This window comes from Mesoplodon bidens (genome assembly GCF_964165515.1).
Source record: "Mesoplodon bidens genome assembly, chromosome: 3".
Lineage (NCBI taxonomy): Eukaryota > Metazoa > Chordata > Mammalia > Artiodactyla > Ziphiidae > Mesoplodon > Mesoplodon bidens.
In genome coordinates, this window is record NC_138178.1 from 140,663,631 (window position 1) to 140,691,421 (window position 27,791).

At 39.2% G+C, this 27,791-nt stretch overlaps 1 protein-coding gene across 2 annotated transcripts in view; it reads right to left on the reverse strand.

Annotated features, from left to right (window-relative positions):
* The window catches only part of LOC308613962 (WD repeat-containing protein 89), a 104,787-nt gene extending 92,022 nt beyond the window's left edge, over positions 1-12,765 (reverse strand). For both annotated transcript variants that reach the window (XM_081228131.1, XM_081228134.1), the window contains exon 1: positions 11,922-12,765. In XM_081228131.1, the coding sequence (XP_081084257.1) occupies positions 11,922-12,617 (696 nt within the window). In that variant the 5' untranslated portion in view covers positions 12,618-12,765. The remainder of the gene's footprint in view (positions 1-11,921) is intronic.
* Between the last annotated feature and the right edge of the window lie 15,026 nt (positions 12,766-27,791).

Genomic DNA, 27,791 nt, shown 5'->3' on the forward strand with positions numbered 1-27,791 from the left:
GGACAGTCACAGGACCATCTCTTCTCTTTACATATCCACTTCATTCTTCTTTTTCTGCAGACTAGTTTCTCTGTTCTTCAGTCCACATGGTAGATAAAGGTTTCTGAATTCACTACTTCTTCACTGAGGAACCTGCCCAAACAGTACTCTTCTCAGTTCCTGATGGGCAAGAACACGTAGAGAAAATATGGCAGCCCTATAGGTGAGGGAACCTTCAGAGGGTTGGGAACTCGGCAGACTCCCGAAAGGTGCCTACTTCTTCAGGTGTGGGACCATGGGCTAGTTTTATAGTCTCTTTGCAATGCAGTTTCCTCGTTTATAAAGATAATAATGTCAACAGTAAGGAAAACCCTATAGTATAAAAAGTATTTTGCAGGAATATGAAAATATTTCATTCATTAATAATGTTTTCTAGGAATTTTTACTGATAGAAAATTTATGACATAATGTATTAGAATTCTTTAGAGAAAAAGAACCAATAGGATGTATATGTATACATATATATTGAGAGATTTATTATAAAGAATTGGCTTTATTATTGGATTTATTTTAAGGATTATGGAGGTTGGCAAATCCAAAATCTTCAGGGTAGGAAAGCAGCCTGGAGACCCAGGGAAGACTTGATGTAGCTCAAGTCCAAAGGCAGTCTGCTGGCAGAATCCCCTCCTCCTTGGGGGAGGACAGTCTTTTTTCTCTTAAGGCCTTCAACTGATTGGATAAAGCTCCATCCACATTATGGAAGGTAATCTACTTTATCCAAAATCTATTGATTTAAATGTTAGTGTCTTCTAAAAATATCCTCATAGAAACATCTAGAATAGTGTTGGACCAAAAATCTGGGTACTGTGGCCTAGCCAAGTTGACTCATAAGATTTACCATCACACATTATATCAAATAAAAAAAGAATAAAGTCCATATACAATATGGTCCCAATTATTTCAAAATTGTAAGGAAATAAAGTTAATACTAGCTTTTTCCTATTCTTGTATTTTCCAAGCCTTCTATAAGGTTCAGTACTTATCCTGTTTATCCTCTTAGTAGCATTTAACAATATTAACTACTTTCCTTTTCCAGAATACCCTCTCTTTCTTTCACTTGTAGTTTATAGTATATTCTTTTTATGATACTGTCCAATCTATATCCCTCTCTTCTGCAAACATCCCCACTTAGACCCAGCAGTGTGGCCCTGGAGACATGCTCATACTGTGTGATCCTGCTCTATTGACCACAGCCCCTGAATCAGACACAGACACTTGGCTCTAGGGAAGCAAATCCATTGGCTGGGCTAAGCCGATTAGATTCTTTTTCCTAATAGTAATAAAGTCAGAAAGTCAGTCAGTCTCTGTTACGTGCTTGAATTTGAAAATTATGTAGAGCTAGGGGTGAGGCTGACATACACATGCCAAAGTGGAGACAGAAAAGGAAGAAGCAGAAATGCGAGACCATGTAACCTCAAGAAACAAAGATGGATGGCATGCCTTTAGTTCTGATAGCATTCCAGAGCCTAGCTCCAATCCCTCAGGAGGCCTGGTAGCACTTTCTTATCCTTGACTTCCACAAGACAGTCCCCCTCTAGCCTTCAAATAACGTTTTTTGTTTTTTTTGTTTGTTTGCTTAAGCTAGTTCAAATGGGTTACTAGAACACTGCACCCCCACAACACACACACACACACACACACACTCACACTCACACACATGCTGCCTTAGTTAGACAATCCCTAAGATATCCTCTTAACCTCTTGAACTGCTACTTGTCAGATTCTGTTCCAGGTTCTTTTTACTCTATCCATTCCTTAAATATTGATGTTTTTAAATTTCTTTTTCCTATAGACCCTCTGTTCTTCTTACTCTGTATCCTCACTGGGGGCAATATCATCCACTCTAATCACTTCATTCTGCACGTCTATGTTGTTGACACCAAACCTGTCCAGGTCTCTTTCATGTATACAGCTGCCTCCTAGATAGTTGCAAATGGCTGTCTTACAGACACGTCAAATTCAACGTATCTAAAACAGAACTCATCTCCTCCACACTCCTGCCCCTTTCCACAAATCTGACCTGATTTCAACATCTTCTATCTCTATAAATCAAACTAACATTTCTCACCTTTCCAAATATCTGCAAATTTGGGAATAATCCTTTATTCCACTTTTTCCTCTTTACAGCCACACCCAGTTAATCACCATGCCTTGTCAGTCTACCTCCTAATAACTCTCAAATTCACCATTTCTCTCTACTGCCACCTAAAGGTCAGGGGCCAGCAAAGTCTTTTTCTGTAAAGAGCCAGAAAGTAACTATCTTGGGCTTTGTGGACTATACAATCAAGGTCACAATTACTCAACTCTGCTGTTGTAGCACAAAAGCACCACAGACAATTATGTAATGAATGAACACGGCTGTGTTCCAGTAAAGCTTTACTGTATAGTCCCTAAAATTTTGAATAATATAATGTACACATGTCACAAAATATCATTCTTCTTTTGACTTTATTCAACTATTTAAAAATGTGAAAACCATTCACAGTTCACAAGTCATATAAAATCAGGCAGCAGGCCTGTCTGCAGTCTCCTGATCTAGGTCCCCATCGTCTCTCCCTTACACTGGCAGAGTAACCTCTTACTAGGCCTGGCTTACCTGCCTCCACTCTTGCTTCTCTCCAGTCCATTTTCCATCCTACAGACACAAGAGTATTTCTAAAACACCAATCTAATCTCCTTGAGCAAAGAGACCATATTTGTTTTAGTCACTCTGATATCTGGAGGGCTTATGTTATTGCCTAGTACTTATTAGAAATGTGAAGAGATCATATTTGTGGAATTGAATGTCATTACCTTGATTAAAGCTTTTCAGTCAATGAGAAGGAAAAAAGTGTACAACTACAACAGAACAAATAAACTTGTCATTATTCTCAGCTGAGATGATTTTCCCTATAGAGAACAGATGAGACTATCCTACAAATTATTAAACTAATGGAGAGTTGAACAAAGTTTATATGTGATCAATGTATAAAAACCAAGGGCATTTCTATATTCCAGCTACAAAAAGTTAGAATATTTGAATTTTAACAAGATATCATTTACAACAGTAACAAAAATAAATAAAGTAACTAGAAATAAATCCAACAAAAGATATGCTTGATCCATATGGAGAAAATTACAAAGCTTCATGAAATGCATTTAAGAAAACATAAATAAATAAGATTTACCATATTCAAACATAAGAAAATGCAATATTGTCAGGCTATCAATTCTCTCCATATTAATTTATAAATTCATTGCAATTTCAATAAAAGTCCAGACAGGTTTTTACATGGAAATTAAAGGGCTGATTCTAAACTATATATTGAAAACAAATATTCAAAAATAGCCAATACAGTCTTGAAGAATATGATAGAGAATTTTCATAAACAGATACCAAGACTTATTCTAAAGCAACTATACCAATTAAGAAAGGCGATAATATTGCTAAGGAGATAGACAAACAGGCCAGTGAAACAAAACAGAGAACCCAGAACTAGACCCATACATGTAGGGGAACTTGATATGTGACATAAGTGGCATTATAGGTAAGTGGAGAAAGGATAAACTATTCAAAAATGGCACAAGGTCAGTTAATTATTTATATAAAACATTACATCAGATCCATACCTCACAGCACATACAAGGCAACTGAAGGTAGATCAAAAACTTAAATGTGAAAGGACAACTTTATCTTTCCAATTAAAAAAAAACCACAAAAGGATTTTTCTTTTAGAACTAGACAAAATCGAAAGTACACGAAGACAGATAAATAAAAACAGCAAGAATTCTGAAAAAATATTTATAAAACTACAATAAATGTAATAGTATAGTACTTGCACAAAATATTAGATATATCAATTCTAAATCAAATAATGGACATAGACCCAAATATATACCTATACTTAATATATGATAAAAGTGACAGTTCAAGTCAGTAGGGAAAAATGGATTATTCAATAAATGGTGCCATTGGGAAATATCAAGTTGGATTCCTTTCTCAAAACAAGAGATGATTCAAAAATTTAAGCATAAAAAATGAAACCATAAAAGTACTATGAGAAACCATGGTAGAGGGGGCTTCCCTGGTGGCACAGTGGTTGAGAATCCACCTGCCAATGCAGGGGATATGGGTTCGAGCCCTGGTCTGGGAAGATCCCACATGCCGCGGAGCAGCTAAGCCCGTGCGCCACAACTACTGAGCCTGCGCTCTGGAGCCTGTGCTCCGCGACAAGAGAGGCCGTGACAGTGAGAGGCCCGCACACCGCGATTAAGAGTGGCCCCTGCTCCCACAACTAGAGAAAGCCCTCACACAGAAACGAAAACCCAACACAGCCAAAAATAAATAAATTTAAAAAAAAAAGAAACCATGGTAGAAAGCCATCCTAATATTACACAAAACCGCGAAACTATGAAATAAAAGATTGATACATAAAAAGAAAAATTTCTCCTTGGAAAAAAAGTCAGAAGAGAAGTAATGATTAGGGAAACATACTTCCAAATCACACCACAGTCAAAAGGCAAATTTCACCACTACATAAAAGGCTTCAAAAACTAGTAAGTAACCCAAGAGGAAAAAAAAATATGTCCACACAAAAACTTATGCAAAAATATCCATGGCAACATTATTCAGAATAACTAAAAAGTGAACTCAAATGTCCAACAACAGATGAAAGCATAAATAAAATGTGGTATGTCCATCCAATGGAATATTACTCTGCAATAGAAAGGAATGAATTAATGATACATGCTGTAATATGGATGAATCTTAACACATTATGCTAAGTGAAAGAAGCTATTCACAATAAACTACATATGTATGCTTCCATTTGCATGAGATGACAATAGTAGGCAAATCTCTAGAGTGGAGTAGTGGTTGCCTAGGGGTGCCTAGGGATTGGGGGAAAATAGAGAACAACTGCTCTGGGTATGGGGTTCCTTTGGGGGATGATGATAAGGTTCCAAAGTTGATTCTGGTGATGGTTGTACAATACTATAGAATACACTGAAAGCCACTGAACTGTATATTTTAAATGGGTGAATTGTATGGTATATGAATTACATCTCAGTAAGCTGTTGTATGTTAAAAACAAAACAAAACATAACAGTAGAGGTACGAGAATTTCTGTTTCTGCCCATAAATGATTAACTGTTGTAAAAAAAAAAAAAGCTGTTCCACTGTAAACAACCAGAAAACTAGACAAATTATATGAAAGAACTGTTTTCAGATACTGGAAAACAAATAGCACAGGACTGTGATTCATGAGAAAAGGGAAAACAAATGAGATGAGCCCTATGACTGCCCTGGCTTGCTGCTAGAGGCAGTCTCCAGGCTGTAGCACAGGAGGAGGAAGCAAAACAAAGTCCAACAGTCTCACTGAGTTGAGGGGAGAGAAACAGGAGTTCCCAGAGGTCAAAGCAGCAATAATTTTCAAGAGAGTACTGAAGAGAGGACTCTGCACAGAGAAAGAGCCCCGTGGGGGTGGAGGGGTCTCTGCAAATCATTGGCTGAGTACTAGCCTGTGCACACACGGGATGAAAATCCACCAGGCTGGGGGAAAAACTATTGGAAAGCAGTAGGCCAAATAATTCCCAAAGCTTACACAGGCCTGTAATTGCTTTCCCACCAGGCAGAGTGCTGAGGGAACTGGGTAGTCTTTGGAAGGTTATCACCTTAGTAGTGAGGCTAAATTAGCTCTAGACTATGGTTATTCTAGACCCACTCTAGCAAGCCTAAAAAGATTAAACTGACAAGTAATTTAATTGTACACTAGACCAAAGACCCAATAGGAACTTCCATATATAAAATATATAGTATCTAAAATCGTATCTCATTCTACTTGATGAGTTTACCAGAAAACTAGACATTGCAGAAGACCAGTGAATTTGAAGTTGTACCAATAGAAACTATCCAAAATGAAGCACAGAGAGAAGAAACACTGCAATCATCATCATCTTCTTCTTCTTCTTCTTCATCATCATCATCATCATAGCATTAGTGATTTACAAGTGACCAGTGTTAAACAAATCTAACATACATGAGATTGAAGTTCCAGAAGGGGATGATGAGAGAAGGGAGAAAAAAATATTTCTAGAAATAATGCTGGAACACTCTACAAAAATAATAATGTATTCTGAGTATTCTAACATATGTAGATGTAAAATGTACGACAACAATAATACAAAGGAGGGAAAAGGGAAAAATGAAGTATACTGTTGCTATACTTGAAATGGTATAACATTATTTGGAGGTAGAGCAAGGACTTAAAGAAAAAAAAAAGAAAACCAAACAGGTATAGTTTTTAAAAATTAGTAAAATACCAACAATCTGATAGGAAAAAAAATAGAGAAAGTCTTTGAATTTGCAGTACTGGAATCCTCAACTTTTAAATAAATTACGCTGTTAATATACTAGAACATCATGCACATGTGAAAAAAATCAGATAGCTCTCTGTATAAAACATGGAAAATGCTAATATGGAGAGGCAATATAACAGTAGTATAGTGTCACTTCATAGCAGAACTGCCTGGGTCTGAATCCAGGCTCTGTTAGGTACTTGCAGAGTCATTTTGGGCTAGTTACTTATCTTCCCTCTGCCACAGTTTCTTCTACAAACCAGTGACAATACTCATGGGATTTTATGGAGATTAAAAGTCATGTAAGGCATTTAGACAATCGTAAGCACAAAATTAGTATTCATTAATTTCTGGGTAAAAGAAAAGGAAAATCTCCCCAATATATTTCTATATTAAAAGCAAGGTCCAGAACGGTATGTTGCCATTTGTATGAAAAATAAACTATATAAATATATGCCTACAAAAGTAAAGACTATCTCTAGAAGACTAAATAAGAAACTTCTAACAATGAATCCCTCTGGAAATGAGATTCTCATAGCTGTGGAACAGAAAAAGAAGAGAAACTGTACTCTCCTCTTCATATTTTTATGTAAATATTGAATTTTCTACAATCTATTACCTGTTCAAATAAATTAATTTAAAATGAAGATTTAATAAAATCAGGAAAATGTGCATTTCAAACACAAGTATCACACTAGGTAAAAAGAAATAAAGTAGCAAACCAATTTGATTTTTTAATAAACTGTGTTTCTTCCAAGAATTACTATAATGATCAGTTTCCTTGGCTCTTGAAGCCTTTTCTGGTCTCTCTCATTTGTGACCTACTTTTCTAACTCTTAGTTCTTGCCTTTCTTTTATTGTTTCATGATCTCACAGATATCTTCCTTTTTAATCTACAATAAACTACATTATGATGGAATATCTTATGTTCTTTTTTTCCCCAAAGACTTCATTATGCTTAATTTTTTATTTATATTAGGAAAATAGAGGAAAGGAAAGGTGATCAAATCAGCATTTGATTTCGGTCAACAACTTAATGTTTAAAAGAAATATTTGTCACTATTGCACATGTATGTACACATTATCTTCTCAAGGCCTATAAAAGCTGTTTTTGTATTTTGAGAACACACATATCTATTTCAAAAATTTTATTATTGCAAAGATTATTTAAAAATCACAAAGTATGATATGAAAAGAGTTTTCTCTGTAAGCTCTGGAGTTTGTCTATACGTTTAAAGACAGCTTGTGGGACTTCCCTGGTGGAGCAGTGGTTAAGAATCCGCCTGCCAATGCAGGGGACAGGGGTTCGAGCCCTTGTCTGGGAAGATCCCACATGCCGCGGAACAACTAAGCCCAAGCGCCACCACTACTGAGCTTGCGTTCTAGAGACCGGGAGCCACAACTACTGCCCGCACGCCTAGAGCCCATGCTGCGCAACAAGAGAAGTCACTGCAATGAGAAACCTGCGCACCGCAATGAAGAGTAGCCCCCGCTTGCTGCAACTAGAGGAAGCCCGCGTGCAGCAACGAAGACCCAATGCAGCCAAAAATAAATAAATAAATAAATTTATTTAAAATAAATAAATAAATAAAGACAGCCTGTGACTCACTAGCTCTGTTACTCTAAGTCATTTATCCACCCTCTATGTCCGTTTCCTAATCTGTAAACTTGTATTAATAGTAGGACCAAACATTGGGATGTTTTAAGAGCAGACTAAATGAGATAATAAACATTTCAAACAATGTCTGACCCATAGTAAGACCTTAATAAATGTTAATAAAGATAATAATATAACTATTATTATTATGAAAAGTAGTGAAGTATATGCCCTAGTTGGGAATGGGTTAGCCTATAAAGTGTGAGATGTCACTAAGTTTTTAAAAATGAAATTCATCTAAAACTTGCTTAATGTTATTAAATTAAGTATATAATTAGAACTCATTATATGTCATATTATTTAAAAATTAAGACTTTATATTTCTGGAAAGAACATGCAGACATAAATACAAAAGGAGTGCTTTATTTTTTATTTTAGATTATTCTTCAAAAGACTATGTTCTTAATATCTGATGTCCCTTACTTCTTATTTTTTCCCAATTCAGGCTACAAAAAATTCCAACAAATAATATGAGAGCAATAATCATTACCTTGGCCAATGGATCAAGCTATTTAATACCTGGAGAAATGCCATAACACTTTCTATCTTGCATTACTGGAAAAAATTCTTCCAGCATCAAATAATTGTTTGGAGCCATACTGTTTCAATCTCCCTCTTTGTATTATTAACATATCTTTAAAAGATTCAAAGAATCGAACTGCAAAAGAACTGAGACAGCAATGTTGGAGAAATAAAATATATTCTAAGGATCAAGAGTTGATTTTACTGGCTGGAGGTTGGTTTGTTCATTCTGCGGACCAGTCCCTTAATTTAAGAAAAAAGTTAATAACTATGAAGAATCTAAGGGGACTTCCCTGGTGGTGCAGTGGTTAGGAATCCGCCTGCCAGTTCAGGGGACACAGGTTCGATCCCTGGTCCGGGAAGATCCCACATGCCACAGAGCAACTAGGCCCATGTGGCACAACTACTGAGCCTGTGCTCTAGAGCCTGTGAGCCACAACTACTGAACCCATGTGCCACAACTACTGAACCCGGGTGCCTAGAGCCAGTGCTCTGCAACAAGAGAAGCCACCGCAATGAGAAGCCTGCGTACCACAACGAAGAGTAGCCCCTGCTCGCTCCAACTAGAGAAAGTCCACGGGCAGCACTGAAGACCCAATGCAGCCAAAAATAAATAAATAAATAAAATATTTTTTAAAAAAAAGAATCTAAGGAATCAGACTTCCTTGATATTTTTGAAGGGATTGAAGAAAGTACATTTTTTCCTCAAAAATACTTGGGGAATTTCAGTAAAATGCAATACCCCTCACTTATCTAATGGATCAGAATCTCTGGGAGTAAGGTGCAGAAACTGCACTTTACAGAAGCCCCAAGTAATTTTTCTGGCTTACTGTCATTTTAAGAACAAATGAATAATGAAACAGAAAAGGTTCATTTAAAAGGCTCCATGTAAGTGAACCTTGTCCAGATTTCAAGTTAAGAACATGAAGTGAGCAGTGAGTGAAGTAGTTGTCTCAAGCCAAAGGGATGGCATGTGAGATAACTCAGTTTCCAGAGAAGTTTCAGCATCCTAGGCACTAGAAGTAAACACACCTGTCCTGAATAAGCAGTAGGAGCACAAGCAGATGGAAACAACTGTCAACCAAAACTGCTATTAATTAGAAAAACACTAGGCTTGCGTTGTTTAATTCTTATCCCACTTTCCAATATATATTTTTTTCATTACCCGCTCTGGAAATATAAGCCTCCTAAGTACTATAATACTAATTGGCAGAGAAGAGGACCAAAGCACCTTAAGCAAAGGAAGGTACTTTGTTTTCAATCATCACAAGGATTTTTTTAAAAAGTAAAAAATTTAAAAAGTCATTTTGGTTTTTTGTACTGCATTATTACAACCAAACATTTATAAACACAGAACTTTCATGTACGGGAGTCTTTCTTTCAAAACAACTAACCAAAGACAATCATTCAAATTTTGGAAGTTTATTCAAACTTAGAGTGGACACGTAAAAGAAGAAACTTAATTTTCCAAGATTAATTCTAATGTAACTGGTCAGTTTCCACATCTGTAAAATGACAGTTTGAGACTAGGTGATTTTTAAAGTCCTGTCTAGCTCAAATTCTAAAACTGTATGATATATAAATTCCTCAAACTTTGAATTCAATATACTAGGTTGTTCAAAAACTGTAATGTAAGCATATTCTGATAATTCAAATAACTCTGAAGTGTTAAAATATTGATAGCTACGTCCCATAAACAATCCAGCAGTACTGTTTTCAGACTTCCGGTTAGCATGTGTTCTGAATGAATGATGAGCAACAACGACTTTCTCTTTCTTGGACTGCTAATATTAATAGCTTGCAACATAGCTACTCAACGAGGAGTTACAAAAGGCTCTATCATTATGGAATCTGGAAAATCTCATAAAAATAAGAGAAACATCATTAGCTAACCAGTTAATATTATAAGTCAATGACAGTCTTAAATTCTGAAGCATTTAGATTAAATAAACTTGAGATATTTATCTATTATGCAAAACAGGCAGCACTACTTTACAATCTGAATATTACTGTGTATCTCCTTAGGTTAAACAGGAAAAAAAAACACTGTTCATGGTACTCTTCCCTCATAATTCTGCCATTCTTGCTATACACATTACATACTTTCCATGTTCCTGTAAGAGAGATGCACTGCACAGAAATGTCGATGAGGACAAGGGGTTATCTATACTGAAATTAAGTCTGAGATAAGTAAGCTTACCATAATGGAGTTTTATACAGAATGTGTATTTCTCAGTGTGAGATGATTTTGTGCTGTAATGGAAAAAAGATCAAGGAAATCTGATTCCTTAGATTCTTCATATAGTTATTAACTTTATTCTTAAATTAAGGGACTGGTCTGCAGAATGAACAAACCTCCTTACAATTTAAAAGGCAGATAACTAACACAACATTGTAAACCAACTATATTTTTTAAAATAAGAATTTTAGAAAGACATAAAAAATCAGTCTAAGAATAAATTTTGCTTCTATATAAAAAAAAGAATTAGCTTTTAAATCTAAGTAACATTTACAGACCATGAAAAACTGAAAAATGGGAGGCCAGAAGAAGTAGGCAAAATATAAAAGTTTACTGTTAAAAACTCATCCCCAGCTGTCAGGCTGATCTTGCTGTCATATTTACCATTTTTACAAACCCACTAGTCTGACCAAGAACCCTAATTTTAAGAATAACTTTAAAACCATTTGCAAAGCTAATTCAACAATAATACTGTAGCTCAAAGTGATAGTTCAGATCAGTGATCCAAAAGCTAATTAAACTGTGTCTCTCAGCAAATTAGCAACCACACCCCTTAAAAAGAGCAGTCAGGCGGTGCTCCATTAACTTCCACAAAGGGTGGCCTTCATTTAAAATTCATTACTTCATTGCCTGAACGACCATGTTTGTTTCATAAACATTGTCTCGGGATAAAGCCAATGACTTTACCTACGGCTGAAACAGAAATCAGTCTGGGGAAAGGCACCGTATAAAACGGGTGAATCTTAGTCACCCAACTATTAATTATAAGGACATTACATTACATTAAGGAATCATAATTATATTCTGTGCACCACATGAATTAAAACCGCTTAGAAACTCAACCGAAGCCCGATGATAATGTTTTACTCCACGAATAGTGTTTACTTTAGGTTCCAGGAAAGGTATTACTATTAAAATAGAGTTTGACGACTAAGTCTGAAGGTTTCCCCCATCGTTTCATTATTTCTTTTTTAAGCTAAAAAGGGCCTGTTTGCGGGTACTGTGAAAACCTGTGGGAAGAGAGGTTTGGGAGGGGAACGGCCAAATTCAAATAACTGCAGACAGCAACAACGGCTCGGAGTCCTTTAACTCCCCTAGGCTGAGCCGGGCGAGGACAGGGACCCTTACCTGCCAGCGGCCATAGGTGAGGAGGATCATGGAGATGGGGATGGCGGTGCCGGACATGGCATGGGTGGAGGGCATGCTGTACTCTGAGTTGTAGAAAACCTCCAACTTGACCACGGGCGGCGAGGCGGGCCGCGGCCAGCGGATGATGTCCTTGGTGCACTGGCCCAGGTACATGGCCAGCACCCAGATGACCACGAGCCTCCGGCCCACTAGGGCGTCCAGGTTCCAGATCCAGAAGGGGAAGAACAGGATGTAAAAGAGTTCATTGCCCAGCTCCGTGCCGAAGCAGAACAGGTAGTAGAGAGGCATGTTGCTCACGTGGGCCAGCTGGCCCTCCTCGCCCGTCAGCGAGTTGCGGCGCAGGACCCCCGCGCGGCGCTGAGAGGCCGGGCCCAGCTCGGTCGCCCGCCCGTTCCGCACGCCATTGGGGGCGCCGCCGCCTCCCGGCTTGGCTGGGCACTGATTGCGGTCGCTCCCGGGCCGCGGGGCGCCTCCGGACGCCCCCGGCTGCCGCTCTCGGCGCCTGGATTCTCCGGCGAGGGGCGCCTCCGCCTTCTCATCCTCCCTCGGGTCGGCGGCAGCTGTGGCGGTGCGGCTCACCGGCGCTTCCACCCCGCACAGCCGTTGGAAACGAGCCACTTTCTGCGGGTCCTGCAAACTGCCGACCAGCTGGACCAGCCGCTGCCTCAACGACATGATAACGGGACCGCGCGGTCCGCGGGCCGGAGGACGGCGGCGGGAGGGTGGACCGGCCGCCGGTGCAGCCCCGATCTGTCTCCGCGCGCCTGGCCGGCGGCGCCTCCCTCCACCCGCTCGGGTCTGCCGGGTGACGGCGCCACAGGCCTCAGCGGCCGCCGCGCGCCCCCGCCCCGCGCGCCGCCGCCCCGCGCGCCCCTCCCTCGCCGCGCGCTCCGCCACCGCCGCGCGCTCCGCCACCGCCCGCGGCCTCCATGCGCCGGCGCGCGCCGCGCCCCGCGCCCCGCCCCGCCCCCATGGCCACTATGGAAGGGGGCCCGGCCGCTTGGGTCCGCCCAGAGCTCACACGGGCGGTGTCAGGGCTCCTGAGGCTCGGCGGGGCCGCGGCCTTGAGGTTCTCCTTATTAATACCCACCAGGCGTCGCGGCGCTCGGCGGGCGGGACTTTGCGCGTCCTCCTTCTCCAACTTCAGCCCTCGTTCCCCGCCAGCTGGGGTTGCTGGCTTTTCTCGGTCCAGCGTTGACTGGGAGAGGCCACGATCCTGGTGCCAGGTTCGGCGGTGCCAGTGGCCAAGCACCCGGACGACCTGCTGGCACAGAATCAAATGGTGAATGAAGGCTAAGTAACCACCATGCGCCCGGAATCGTTCGACTCAAGGAATAACAAGTAATTACAGAGCTGTCCCTGAGGGTTGGTGTCCTGAAAGCCACGTGCCAGTTGACTAGTGGTGACAAGAGTAGATATAGATCCCAGGACAATAGCGTGTCATTGATTGTCAAAAGTTCACTAGGGGGCTTCCCTGGTGGCGCAGTGGTTGAGAGTCCGCCTGCCGATGCAGGGGACACGGGTTCGTGCCCCGGTCCGGGAGGATCCCACATGCCGCGGAGCGGCTGGGCCCGTGAGCCATGGCCGTTGAGCCTGCGCGTCCGGAGCCTGTGCTCCGCAACGGGGAGAGGCCACGACAGTGAGAGGCCCACATACCGAAAAAAATAAAAAATAAAAAAAATAAAAAAAAAAAAGTTCACAAATAGCTGTATTAAAACCAATAAATCACTGAAGTAGTAATTAGTGAAAGGGTATTGTGCACACACCAAAAAACAGTTTGCAAACTGGAATCACTCAAACCAAAATATGGAGTGAGGCTCAGGGTTATATTGTTATAAAGCAGCTTATATAGTGCAAAGGCAGTGACTGTTTCTTCTTCATAGTGATTGGTTAAAATAGTAGAATTTTCAGTGGTTACCTCATATCAACCTTGAGAAACAGTTCAAGTTTTGTTTATAATTTCCAAAGGCATAAGCAAGAAATGACTAAATTGGTTTTGTCTGCCCAGGGAATTTTCAAGCCTGGCCTTTGTTTGGTTTTAAGAGATCACAGTTATTATTGACTTACATATAGAATTTCCTTTTAGTAAATTCTAATAGCAGGGTTGCACAGAAGATACATAATTGGTGGCTGAACACAGGGTGTAGATTTTTGAGTTTGGTAAGGCTGGTTGAGAGACTTAACTTTCATGTTTCACAAGTTACAAACTTGACTTCTAGAAAGAATGGTTTTTTATCAGAAGGGCTCTGAACTCTAATTCCAGGAAGTTATTTCAGGTACGGTGAATGTCTATAATTTTAAAATTTGAACTTCTTCCAAGAAACAGGCTGGAAAATTCCCCTCCCTTATGTCATTAGAAATATTTTCTTCTTTCCCAGGGAGAATTATTCTCCTTCTCCCACTCCACTTGCCAGGCCGTGGCCATGGAAAGATGAATAAATCATCAACCGTGCGCTCAAGTTGCTCACAGTATGAATGGGAGACAGAGATAGATCCACCTCTGGAGTACAGAGCAGATGGTAAGTGCTAAAACTGAGTCATAAACAACATGCTCTGGAAAGAAGAAACAAGTTGACTAGGGACAGCAAGAAAGGTGTTAAGAAGTGATCCAATTGAGCTGGATCATAATTGAAGAGCAAGATATGAATAAGTGGAGAAGTCCATCTGAGGAAGAGAGAACATGAATAAAGACGGGATGGAAATGTGCAAAGGTGTATTTGATAAACAATTAATAGCTCATAGAATACAGAGTAGGAAGGGTAAGTGGCTGGAATGGGTTAGAAACGGAAGATAGGACCAGATTGTAAAGGCTGGGGATTTTATTTCGTAAGTAGTGGGGAGCCATCAAAGGCCTTTAAGCTAGGCAGTGACACCAGCAGAACTGTGCTTTAGAAAGATGACTAGGAAGGAAATCAGCAGTGAATTGCCAGAGGTTAGAGACCAAAGGCCAGGTAAATCATTAGAAGATGATTACAGTAATCAGGCGAGAGAGAATGAGTGCCTGAACTAGAATCGGGTTCTGGGAATTGGAAGGAAGGGATTTGAAAGGATTTCATTTGAATTCAGAGATCTGCAGGCAAATAATAGGCCATCCCTGATTGGAAATTATTGTGTCTAATATTGAGACATTTCTAATCTAGTGAGGAAGACAAAACATGAGAAAACATGCAAGTATATTCAAAGATGTAAAGCCAGGCATAATAAACAGTTCTAGGAAGTGAGATACAAGCAATCACTATGTGGAGTGAGAGGCAGGCAGCATTGGGTTAGCTGTGACTGGTTCTGTGAAACAGATGGTTAGCTGGCATAGTCAAGGAGCAACTTTGTTTGTAGAAAGAAATGTCGAACAGTCTCAGTGAGGCACTTTACATATGCTTTTCTGTGAAAATAATTTGTTTGTAGGGGAATTATTCAGATTTATCCAAGAAATTTTTATTCTGGGGATTAGTCTAAAGATAGCAGAAAAAGAGGAAAATATATAAAACAAAGTAGAAGGTGATCTTTACAGATCTTACTCTATTTGCAGTGGGGGTCCTGATAAACCCATCATAAATTGAAAATATCGTAAGTCAAAAATGCCTTAAATACACCTAACCTACCCATCATCTTAGCTTAGCCTAGCCTACCTTTAAACGTGCTCAGAGCACTTACTTTAGCCTACAGTTGGCCAAAATCACCTAACACAAAGCCTATCTTATAATAAAGCGTTGAATATCTCATGTAATTTATTGTATACTGTAGTGAAAGTGAAAAACAGAATGGCTGTATGGATACAAAATGGTTATAAGTGTCTCAGCTCTTTACCCTTATGATCTAGTGGCTGACTGGGAGCTGCAGCTCCCTGCCCTGCCCAGCCTTTTGTACTGCATATCCCTAGCCCTGGAAAAGATCAAATTCAAATTTGAGGTATGGTGTCTACTGAATGTGTAATATTTTGCACCATCATAAAGTCAAAAAATCTTAAACCAAACCATCACATACTGGGGACTGTCTGTGTATTCCATGGCTAAATTATGACTCCTTCAGCACTGGCAGATTTTATCAGAATGCAATATTCCCTTTAAAGGCAATGGAGACAAAAATGATGGGGAAATGGGAATTTGGCCTACGACTGCACTAAAGAGGAAAAAGAATGCAAGTTGACCAAACTTGAAGAGGCTAACACTGTCCTACGTGTGCGATAAATCTGTTAATGATAAGGACAAAGTCTTAGCTGAAAACCAAAACACCACACTGGAAAGAATAGCAGTTTTGGTGGATTCTATTCACATTCACTCTGAACTTTTTATAATAGAATATCTTAAAACTTAACAGAAATTTAACTATATCAAAAGATTCAAGTTTAAACATTCTGTGGCAATCATTTTTATAATAAAGCATAAACATTTTTTAAAAGAAAAAAATATTGCTCCCAAGTAAGGATATGACTATATGGGTATGATTCAGTGTCTTGCCTGCAAAGCCAAAAATGTCTTAATCCATGTCCCACAATTGACATGTTAAACAAATTTTGTTATATCCTCTCTCTCTGTACTTCAGTTTAACTTTATGTAATATTGAAACATTCTTCTTTTTTTAATTTAATTTTATTTATTTTTTTTATACAACAGGTCCTTATTAGTCATCAGTTTTATACACATCAGTGTATACATGTCAATCCCAATTGCCTAATTTATCACACCACCACCACAATCCCCTACCACTTTCCCCCCTTGGTGTCCATATGTTTGTTCTCTACATCTGTGTCTCAATTTCTGCCTTGCAAACCGGTTCATCTGTACCATTTCTCTAGGTTCCACATATATACATTAATATACGATATTTGTTTTTCTCTTTCTGACTTACTTCACTCTGTACGACAGTCTCTAGATCCATCCACATCTCTACAGATGACCCAGTTGCGTTCCTTTTTATGGCTGAATAATATTCCATTGTATATATGTACCACATCCTCTTTATCCATTCGTCTGTCGATGGTTATTTAGGTTGCTTCCATGACCTGGCTATTGTAAATAGTGCTGCAATGAACATTGGGGAGCATGTGTCTCTTTGAATTGTGGTTTTCTCTGGGTATATGCCCAGTAGTGGGATTGCTGGATCATATGGTAATTCTATTTTAAGTTTTTTAAGGAACGTCCATACTGTTCTCCATAGTGGCTGTATCAATTTACATTCCCACCAACAGTGCAGGAGGGTTCCCTTTTCTCCACACCCTCTCCAGCATTTATTGTTTCTAGATATTCTGATGATGCCCATTCTAAGTGGTGTGAGGTGATACCTCATTGTCGTTTTGATTTGCATTTCTCTAATAATTTGTGATGTTGAGCAGCTTTTCATGTGCTTCTTGGCCATTCATATATCTTCTTTGGAGAAATGTCTGTTTAGGTCTTCTGCCCATTTTTGGATTGGGTTGTTTGTTTTTTTAATATTGAGCTGCATAACCTGTTTATATGTTTGGGAGATTAATCCTTTGCCTGTTGATTCATTTGCAAATATTTTCTCCCATTCTAAGGACTCTCTTTTTGTCTTATTTATGGTTTCCTTTGCTGTGCAAAAGCTTTGAAGTTTCATTAGGTCCCATTTGTTTATTTTGGTTTTTATTTCCATTACTCTAAGAAGTGGATCAAAAAAGATCTTGCTGTGATTTATGTCAAAGAGTGTTCTTCCTATGTCTTCCTCTAAGAGTTTTATAGTGTCAGGTCTTACATTTAGGTCTCTAATCCATTCTGAGTTTATTTTTGGGTGTGGTGTTAGGGAATGTTCTAATTTCATTCTTATACATTAGCTGTTCAGTTGTCCCAGCACCACTTATTGAAGGGACTGTCTTTTCTCCATTGTATATCCTTGCCTCCTTTGTCATAGATTAGTTGACCATAGGTGCGTGGGTTTATCTCCGGGCTTTCTATCTTGTTCCATTGATCTATGTTTCTGTTTTTGTGCCAGTACCATATTGCCTCGATTGCTGTAGCTTTGTAGTATAGTCTGAAGTCAGGGAGTCTGATTCCTCCAGCTCCGTTTTTCCCCTCAAGACTCCTTTGGCTATTTAGGGTCTTTTGTGTCTCCATACAAATTTTAAGATTTTTTGTTCTTGTTCTAGTTCTGTAAAAAATGCCATTGGTAATTTGATAGGGATTTCATTGAATCTGTAGATTGCTTTGGGTAGTAGTGTCATTTTCACAATATTGATTCTTCCAATCCAAGAACATGATATGTCTCTCCCATCTTTTGGTTTCATCTTTAATTTCTTTCATCAGTGCCTTATAGTTTTCTGCATACAGGTCTTTTGTCTCCCTAGGTAGGTTTATTCCTAGGTATTTTATTCTTTTTGTTGCAATGGTAAATGGGAGTGTTTCCATAATTTCTCTTTCAGATTTTTCATCATTAGTGTATAGGAATGCAAGAGATTTCTGTGCATTGATTTTGTATCCTGCAGCTTTACCAAATTCATTGATTAGCTCTAGTAATTTTCTGGTGGCATCTTTAGGATTCTCTCTGTATAGTATCATGTCATCTGAAAACCCTGACAGTTTTACTTCTTCTTTTCGGATTTGTATTCCTTTTATTTCTTTTTCTTCTCTGATTGTCGTGGCTAGGACTTCCAAAACTATGTTGAATAATAGTGATGAGAGTGGGCAACCTTGTCTTGTTCCTGATCTTAGAGGAAATGCTTTCAGTTTTTCACCATTGAGATTGATGTTTGCTGTGGGTTTGTTGTATATGGCCTTTATTATGTTGAGGTAGTTTCCCTCTATGCCCACTTTCTGGAGAGTTTTTATCATAAATGGGTGTTAAATTTTGTCAAAAGCTTTTTCTGCATCTATTGAGATGATCATATGGTTTTTATTCTTCAATTTGTTAATATGGTGTATCACATTGATTGATTTACATATATTGAAGAATCCTTGCATCCCTGGGATAAATCCCAATTGATCATGGTGTATGATCCTTTTAATGTGTTGTTGGATTCTGTTTGCTAGTATTTTTTTGAGGATTTTTTCATCTATATTCATCAGTGATATTGGTCTGTAATTTTCTTTTTTTGTAGTATCTTTGTCTGGTTTTGGTATCAGGGTGATTGTGGCCTCATAGAATGAGTTTGGGAGTGTTCCTTCCTCCGCAATTTTTTGGAGGAGTTTGAGAAGGATGGGTGTTGGCTCTTCTCTAAATGTTTGATAGAATTCACCTGTGAAGCCATCTGGTCCTGGACTTTTGTTTGTTGGAAGATTTTTAATCACAGTTTCAATTTCATTACTTGTGATTGGTCCGTTCATATTTTCTATTTCTTCCTCGTTCAGTCTTGGAAAGTTATACGTTTCTAAGAATTTTTCCATTTCTTCCAGGTTGTCCATTTTATTGGCATAGAGTTGCTTGTAGTATTCTCTTAGGATGCTTTGTATTTCTGCGGTGTCTGTTGTAACTTCTCCTTTTTCATTTCTAATTTTATTGATTTGAGTCCTCTCCCTCTTTTTCTTGATGTGTCTGGTTAATGGTTTATCAATTTTGTTTATCTTCTCAGAGAACCAGCTTTTAGTTTTATTGATCCTTGCAATTGTTTTCTTTGTTTCTATGTCATTTATTTCTGCTGTGATCTTTATGATTCCTTTCCTTCTGCTAACTTTGGGTTTTGTTTGTTCTGCTTTCTCTAGTTCCTTTAGATGTAAGGTTAGGTTTTTTATTTGAGATTTTTCTTGTTTCTTGAGGTAGGCTCGTATAGGTATAGTACTGCTTTTGCTGCATCCCGTAGATTTTGGATTGTGGTGTTTTCATTGTCATTTGTCTCTAGGTACTTTTTGATTTCCTCTTTGATCTCTTCAGTTATCTCGTGGTTATTTAGTAACATATTGTTTAGCCTCCATGTGTTTGTGTTTTTTACGTTTTTTTCCCTGTAATTCATTTCTAATCTCATAGTGTTGTGGTCCGAAAAGATGCTTGATATGATTTCAATTTTCTTAAATTTACTGTGGCTTGATTCGTGACCCAAGATGTGATCTATCCTGGAGAATGTTCCGTGCGCAGTTGAGAAGAAAGTCTAATCTGCTCTTCCTGGATGGAATGTCCTATAAATATCAGTTAAATCTATCTGATCTACTGTGTCATTTAAAGCTTCTGTTTTCTTATTTATTTTCATTTTGGATGATCTCTCCATTGGTGTAAGTGAGGTGTTAATGTCCCTACTATTATTGTGTTACTGTCGATTTCCTCTTTTATAGATGTTAGCAGCTGCCTTATGTATTGAGGTGCTCCTATGTTGGGTACATATATATTTATAATTGGTATATCTTCTTCTTGGATTGATCCCTTGATCATTATGTAGTGTCCTTCCTTGTCTCTTGTAACATTCTTTATTTTAAAGTCTATTTTATCTGATATGAGTATTGCTACTTCAGCTTTCTTTTGATTTCCATTGGCATGGAATATCTTTTTCCATCCCCTCAGTTTCAGTCTGTATGTGTCCCTAGGTCTGAAGTGGGTCTCTTGTAGACAGCATATATATGGGTTTTGTTTTTGTATCCATTCAGCAAGCCTGTATCTTTTGGTTGGAGCATTTAATCCATTCATGTTTAAGGTAATTATTGATATGTATGTTCCTATGACCATTTTCTTAATTGTTTTGCATTTGTGTTTGTAGGTTCTTTTCTTGTCTTTTGTTTCCCACTTAGAGAAGGTCCTTTAGCATTTGTTGTAGAGCTGGTTTGGTGGTGCTGAATTCTCTTAGCTTTTGCTTGTCTGTAAAGCTTTTGATTTCTCCATCGAATCTGAATGAGGTCCTTGCTGGGTAGAGTAATCTTGGTCATAGGTTCTTCCCTTTCATCACTTTAAGTATATCATGCCACTCCCTTCTGGCTTGTAGAGTTTCTGCTAAGAAATCAGCTGTTAACCTTATTGGAGTTCCCTTGTATGTTATTTATCATTTTTCCCTTGCTGCTTTCAATAATTTTTCTTTGTCTTTAGTATTTGCCAGTTTGATTACTATGTGTCTCGGCTTGTTTCTCCTTGGGTTTATCCTGTATGGGACTCTGTGCTTCCTGGACTTAGGTGGTTATTTCCTTTCCCATGTTAGGGAAGTTTTCGACTATAATCTCTTCAAATATTTTCTCGGGTCCTTCCTCTCTCTCTTCTCCTTCTGGGACCCCTATAATGCGAATGTTGTTGCATTTAATGTTGTTCCAGAGGTCTCTTAGGTGTCTTCATTTCTTTCCATTCTTTTTTCTTTATTCTGTTCTGCAGCAGTGAATTCCACCATTCTGTCTTCCAGGTCACTTATCCGTTCTTCTGCCTCAGTTATTCTGCTATTGATTCCTTCTAGTGTAGTTTTCATTTCAGTTATTGTATTGTTCATCTCTGTTTGTTTGTTCTTTAATTCTTCTAGGTCTTTGTTAAGTATTTCTTGCATCTTCTCGATCTTTGCCTCCATTCTTTTTCTGAGGTCCTGGATCATCTTCACTATCATTATTCTGAATTCTTTTTCTGGAAGGTTGCCTATCTCCATTTCATTTAGTTGTTTATCTGGGGTTTTATCTTGTTCCTTCATCTGGTACATAGCCCTCTGCCTTTTCATCTTGTCTATCTTTCTGTGAATGTGGTTTTTGTTCCACAGGCTGCAGGATTGTAGTTCTTCTTGCTTCTGCTGTCTGCCCTCTGGTGGATGAGGCTATCTAAGAGGCTTGTTCAAATTCACTGATGGGAGGGACTGGTGGTGGGTAGAGCTGACTGTTGCTCTGGTGGGCAGATCTCAGTAAAACTTTAATCCACTTGACTGCTGATGGCTGGGGCTGGGTTCCCTCTCTGTTGGTTGTTTGGCCTGAGGGGACCCAACACTGTAGCATACCTGGGTTCTTTGGTGGGGCTAATCTGTACTCAGGGAGGGTTCACGCCAAGGAGTACTTCCCAGAACTTCTGCTGCCAGTGTCCTTGTCCACACGGTGAGCCATGGCCAACCCCCGCCTCTGCAGTAGACCCTCCAACACTAGCAGATAGGTCTGGTTCAGTCCCCCCTGGGGTTATTGCTCCTTCCCCTGGGTCCGGATGCGCACACTACTTTGTGTGTGCCCTCCAAGGGTGGAGTCTCTGTTTCCCCCAGTCCTGTCGAAGTCCTGCAATCAAATCCCACTAGCCTTCAAAGTCTGATTCTCTAGGAATTCCTCCTCCCGTTGCCAGACCCCCAGGTTGGGAACCTGATGTGGGGCTCAGAACCTTCACACCACTGGGTGGACTTCTGTGGTATAAGTGTTCTCCAGTCTGTGAGTCATCCACCCAGCAGTTATGGGATTTGATTTTACTGTGATTGCGCCCCTCCTATGGTCTCATCGTGGCTTCTCCTTTGTCTTTGGATGTGGGGTATCTTTTTTGGTGAGTTCCAGTGTCTTCCTGTCAATGATTGTCCAGCAGCTAGTTGTGATTCTGGTGTTCTCGCATAAGGGAGTGAGAGCACGTCCTTCTACTCTGCCATCTTGATTCCTCCTCTGAAACATTCTTAAGACTCATGTCCTATAAAGGTAAATGTTGCTGTCATTTCTAATGGAACTTTCCTAAAAGTAGTGGGAAAACACAATATACAGTCTTAGCCTTGGTCATTTTACCTTCAACAGGTAATTTATCATATTGAGTTGTGATAAATCATTGATTCAGCTACTTTTACAATGAGTTCAAAAAACTTTATCATTAGAAATGCACCTTCTAAGTAATTTATGTTCAAAACTATGTTATACTGTATTGTATACTTGAAAGTTGCTAAAAGAGTAGATCTTGAAAGTTCTCATCACAAGAAAAAAAATTGTAACTATGTGAAGTGATGGATGTTAACTAAAATTGTGGTAAGGATTTTGCGATATATACATATATCAAATCATTATGTTGTACACCTTAAACTAATACAATGTTCAATGTGAATTATATCTCCATAAAACCCCCTGGGGGTGGGGGAAGCTGTGTTACTTAATACGAAAATGATGATATTCATTTTAAACTGAATATTCATTATAATTAATTTATTTTCTTTTGTCTACCAGGAACCCAAATTAATTTCGTTCTTTTTTTTTGTTTAGAATTTTTTTTAATTTTTATTGAAGTATAGTTGATTTACAATGTTGTATTCGTTTCAGGTGTACAACAAAGAGATTCAGTATATATATATATATATATATATATATATATATATATATATATAAAACTGAATTCATATATATATAATTTACATATATATGTGTGTGTGTCTATATATATGTTCTTTTTCAGATTCTTTTCCATTATAGGTTATTACAAGATAGTGAGTCTAGTTCCCTGTGCTATACAGTAGGTCCTTGTTGTTTATTTCATATATAGTAGTGTGTATATGTTAATCCCAAACTCCTAATTTTTCCCTCCCCCTGCCCTTACCCCTTTGGTAACCATAGGTTTGTTTTCTATGTCTGTGAGCCTATTTCTGTTTCAACTTAATTTCTTACTTGTTAAACTATAGAATTTATATGTTGTAAACTATTTACCTTAAATTATTGCTATTACTAGAATATTTTTGACATGTAGATGTCATTACATAGCACTTATGGCATCAATAAGTGGTCATTATGAATATTTTTGAAAGATTAAACCCATGTTTATTAACTTCTTTACATATAACCTAATGGTTTTATCCTGCATCTTTGATTAGTTTTATATTTCTCAAAAATAGGATTTCCTTTGAATTCTCAAAAAGATACCTATCATACCACAAAGGTAAAGAAAATGTATGACAAATATAGGTAAAATTTTATAAGTAACCGTTGAATTTTTTATCCTCTACATTTTCTATGCCCCAGCCTTTAAATCACTTTCTCCCAAAGAAAGATTCTGTGGGAAAAAAACCTTATAGAAAAATGGTCTGAGTGTATCTCAGTCAACAAATTAAATGGCCTCTCACCCACTTTGTTTCTGGTGCACATAGGCTGAGATCACCATGGAATTTTTTTCCTTACTGTGCAGACCATTTACACTCAGGTTTATTTTACCCCAACTCTTTAGTACTTTTTTTAAATCATTTTTTTCTCCCTAATATTTTACTTCTTTGTTTGTTAACATCTCTCCTTGCAGCTGTACTTTTCTTATTCTCAAAACCTGATTCCTGGCTCCCCCCCACCCCACCTCCACCTTCCCAGAAATGATTGGAAATACAGGTGTACAACCAACTCAGAAGGTTTTTTTTTTTAAGTTCAGTACATGAAACCTCCAACCTCATCTGGCCATTCACCATTCCAGACATTTTGGCAGGTGTTAATTTGCCCCTAATATTTTGATGTTTGTAATGTACTAAATTCTCCAATAAATATCCAATGGAATATTCTGGTTAAATTTCTAAAGAAGGTAAACTTTTTAATAAACTTTTGCTCTCGGTGACAATATTTATTAAATGTGTTTGTTATGTTTTTGAAAGTACAGTAGAATGAACAACCTGGTTTTTTTTGCATTTTTTTATTGTGATCAATAATACATAACAAAATTTACTATTTTAACCTTTTTTAATGACCTATCTTTTTTGTGTGTGGTTATTTGAGGACTTTGAAGACTTTTAAGATCAGGATTAGAGGTGGACTTATAGAATTGAAGAGCTGGAAGGGGTTTAGAAGCCATCTTATTAATTTCCTCATTTTTGAGAGTCATTCAGTCTATTCATCTGGTAAATGAAGCACCAAGTGTGCTAGATTCCCAGAGATGCAATGTTATTAAAACACAGCTCCTGCTTTAAAGATGCATATGTTCATATAGTCACTGAGAATGCTATCTTCCTTCTTTTGGGCTGGCAGATTAGATGACTAGGTGTTGTCTTGAGTTTCCTTCTCTGAATTCTCTCACCCATTCTTTATTCTTAAGCCAAGTTCAGTTGACAAGGAAGGAAGGAGCATTCTAGGAAGTGGTTGAAGATTTACATTGTAAAGTGGGGTTTCAGAGTCACAGTTGACTCTATACAGGAAATCTATAATGGTTGCTTCAACCATAACAAATTCTGTGTTTATCTTTTAGGTTCAACATAATCAGTTTCTACCTTAGCAATCCAATGTTATTTCCAAGGAACAAGGATGAAGCCTCCATGCCAGTCAGGCTTGTCTTTCATTCATAGACCACCTACATCACTAACTCAGAGCCTCCTTTGCCTACCTGGAACACTGGCTTTCCTTCCTTCTACCTACCAATATCATGCCCCATATTCAAGGTTCATGTGAGAGAAAGTGAAACTGCCACAGATAGCAGCAGAAACAAAAGGTTTCAAAGACTCCTGCCAAGGTTTGAGCCCCTCCTCCCAGTTGTTCCTCAGGCCACCTTTGCTGCCCTGCCTTTCTTCATGCTTGACTGTTCAGTTTTTCCTTGGATTTCATGAGCCAATAAATTCCCCTTTCTATTTAAATTTGTTTGAGGTAGGTTTTCCAATTTTCAAATCAAATATAATCAGGCAGGTAGTTAGAGGCAGAGTTAGAACTAGAAGTCAGATCTGATTGCTAATCTACAGCTTTGCTGACAATTTTTTGTTGCTGCAAAACCTCTTGCTGTCCCCCAGAGGCAAGGCCCTGTGCTGAGCTTCTAATTCCTTTTTATTTCCAGTAACAAAATGCTGGGAGCAAAATTGACACTGAATAGTTAATGAGTTACTATAAACGTATGCAGTTATGGAAAGAACACTATCTTGATTCAGAAGAGCTAGATTTGGGGCTTGGATCTGCCACTGACTTCCTCTAAGATTCTAAGATCCTAGGCAAATAAATCACTTACAACCTCAGAGGTACAAATCCTCATTGCAAAGTGGAGAGAACAAGAGCCTTATAGGATTATGGAAAGGCTAAAATGACATTATATAGGTAAGAAATTTTTTAACTCTAAAATGAGTTAATCACAGAATATACCTTGGAAATTTTATTTAAAGAACTGAATCTGGTATATTATCATTTTAACATCACCATACAAATATCCATCATTATCTCAAACTCAGCATATTCAGTTAGAATCATTGTCTTCTTCATACCTCTGGCTCCATTCACCACCCACTCAAATCTCTTCCCTGCTTTAAAAACTGCTTTTTGAGGGCTTCCCTGGTGGCGAAGTGGTTGAGGGTCCGCCTGCCGATGCAGGGGACGCGGGTTCGTGTCCCAGTCCGGGAGGATCCCACATGCTGCGGAGCGGCTGGGCCCGTGGGCCATGGCCGCTGAGCCTGCGCATCTGGAGCCCGTGCTCCGCAACGGGAAGGGCCACAACAGTGAGAGGCCCGCGTACTGCAAAAAAAAAAAAAAAAACCTGCTTTTTGAAAGGCAAACTGGATCACAGTTCTTTTTTTTTTTTTTTTTTTTTTTTTTTTTTTTTGCTGTACGCGGGCCTCTCACTGCTGTGGCCTCTCCCGTTGCGGAGCACAGGCTCCGGACACACAGGCTCCGCGGCCATGGCTCGCGGGCCCAGCCGCTCTACGGCATGTGGGATCTTCCGGGATAGGGGCACGAACCCGTGTCCCCTGCATCGGCAGGCGGACTCTCAACCACTGCGCCACCAGGGAAGCCCTGGATCACAGTTCTATCCTGCTTAAAATCCTTCCGTGTTTCCCCATGGCCTTCAGGATAAAATTCAAATTTTACTTTGGCATTCCCGAAGGGCTAAAGTTAGATCTCTCAGGATGCAAGAGGAAAGACAGGTGATTGAGGTCTAGTCTATCCAGAGCTTTGGTTTTACAGAGGCTGCTTGGCTACTACCAGACTTTGTTGTCTTCTCCTCTCACCCCATGAGGTATGCAAGCTAAGGGGACGTTGACAGGCAGAGTGAGGGAAGCCAGGTGCTATTCAGGCCTCATATACAAGGTCATCATCATCCTGCTCCTGCCTCTCGCTCCTACCACCGCCCTGATACCCTCACTCTATATTTAGTTATTCTGAAATGAATTGCTCTGAATACTTCATTCTCCCTTGTGCCTCTGTGTCAGTGCTCTGTGTCCGTTCTCTGTGTCAGTTTATGTTATTTCTGTCTTGAACTCACTTCCTTCCATCTCTCACCTGGCTGAGTCCTTCAAGACTGTTTCCTACACGAGAACATGAATTAGTTGAAGACAGGAATAATATCCTTGGTTTCTATATACCTAGCACCTAAATGTTGTCAACCAAAAAAATATATATATATATATATGTGTGTATGTGTGTGTATAATAAAATATAGAAGGCTGAAAATAGGAAAAAGGTGTATTGGGGGTCTTAAGAATTGCAGTTCAGGGCTTCCCTGGTGGCCCAATGGTTGAGAGTCTGCCGCCGATGCAGGGGATGCGGGTTCATGCCCCGGTCCGGGAAGATCCCACATGCCGCGGAGCGGCTGGCCCCGCGCGCCATGGCCGCTGAGCCTGCGCGTCCGGAGCCTGTGCTCCGCAATGGGAGAGGCCACAACAGTGAGAGGCCCGCGTACTGCAAAAAAAAAAAAAAAAAGAATTGCAGTTCAGAAGATACAGATTCAGGTAAAACCAAAAGAGTGTTTCGGGGAAGAGAAGGAGTCAGGAGCTTATAAAGACAAAAGCCATGAGGCTGTACTCTGACACAAGAAAGGAAATATTTGTCCTCAAGGGGTAGGCTGTCCCAACTTTTTTTAGGGTCCAACAATTACTTTGAGCTTCTGGGCAGATTTTCTAGATGCCTTTGTCAGGACAATAAGTGGTCAAAAGGTCAGATTCCATCCAGGCAGAGACATGCATAAGTCATATTTCCTCAGTGGTCTCCTGGCTCCATTTTAGAGAGCTCTCCTAGCAATACCAACTCTATTTTGATTTTCCTTCCTCAGTGTTTACTGAATAACTGAATGAATATATATGAGTGAATGAGCTTTAGAAATCCATTCCTACAGAACTCTCCTAGAAAGACC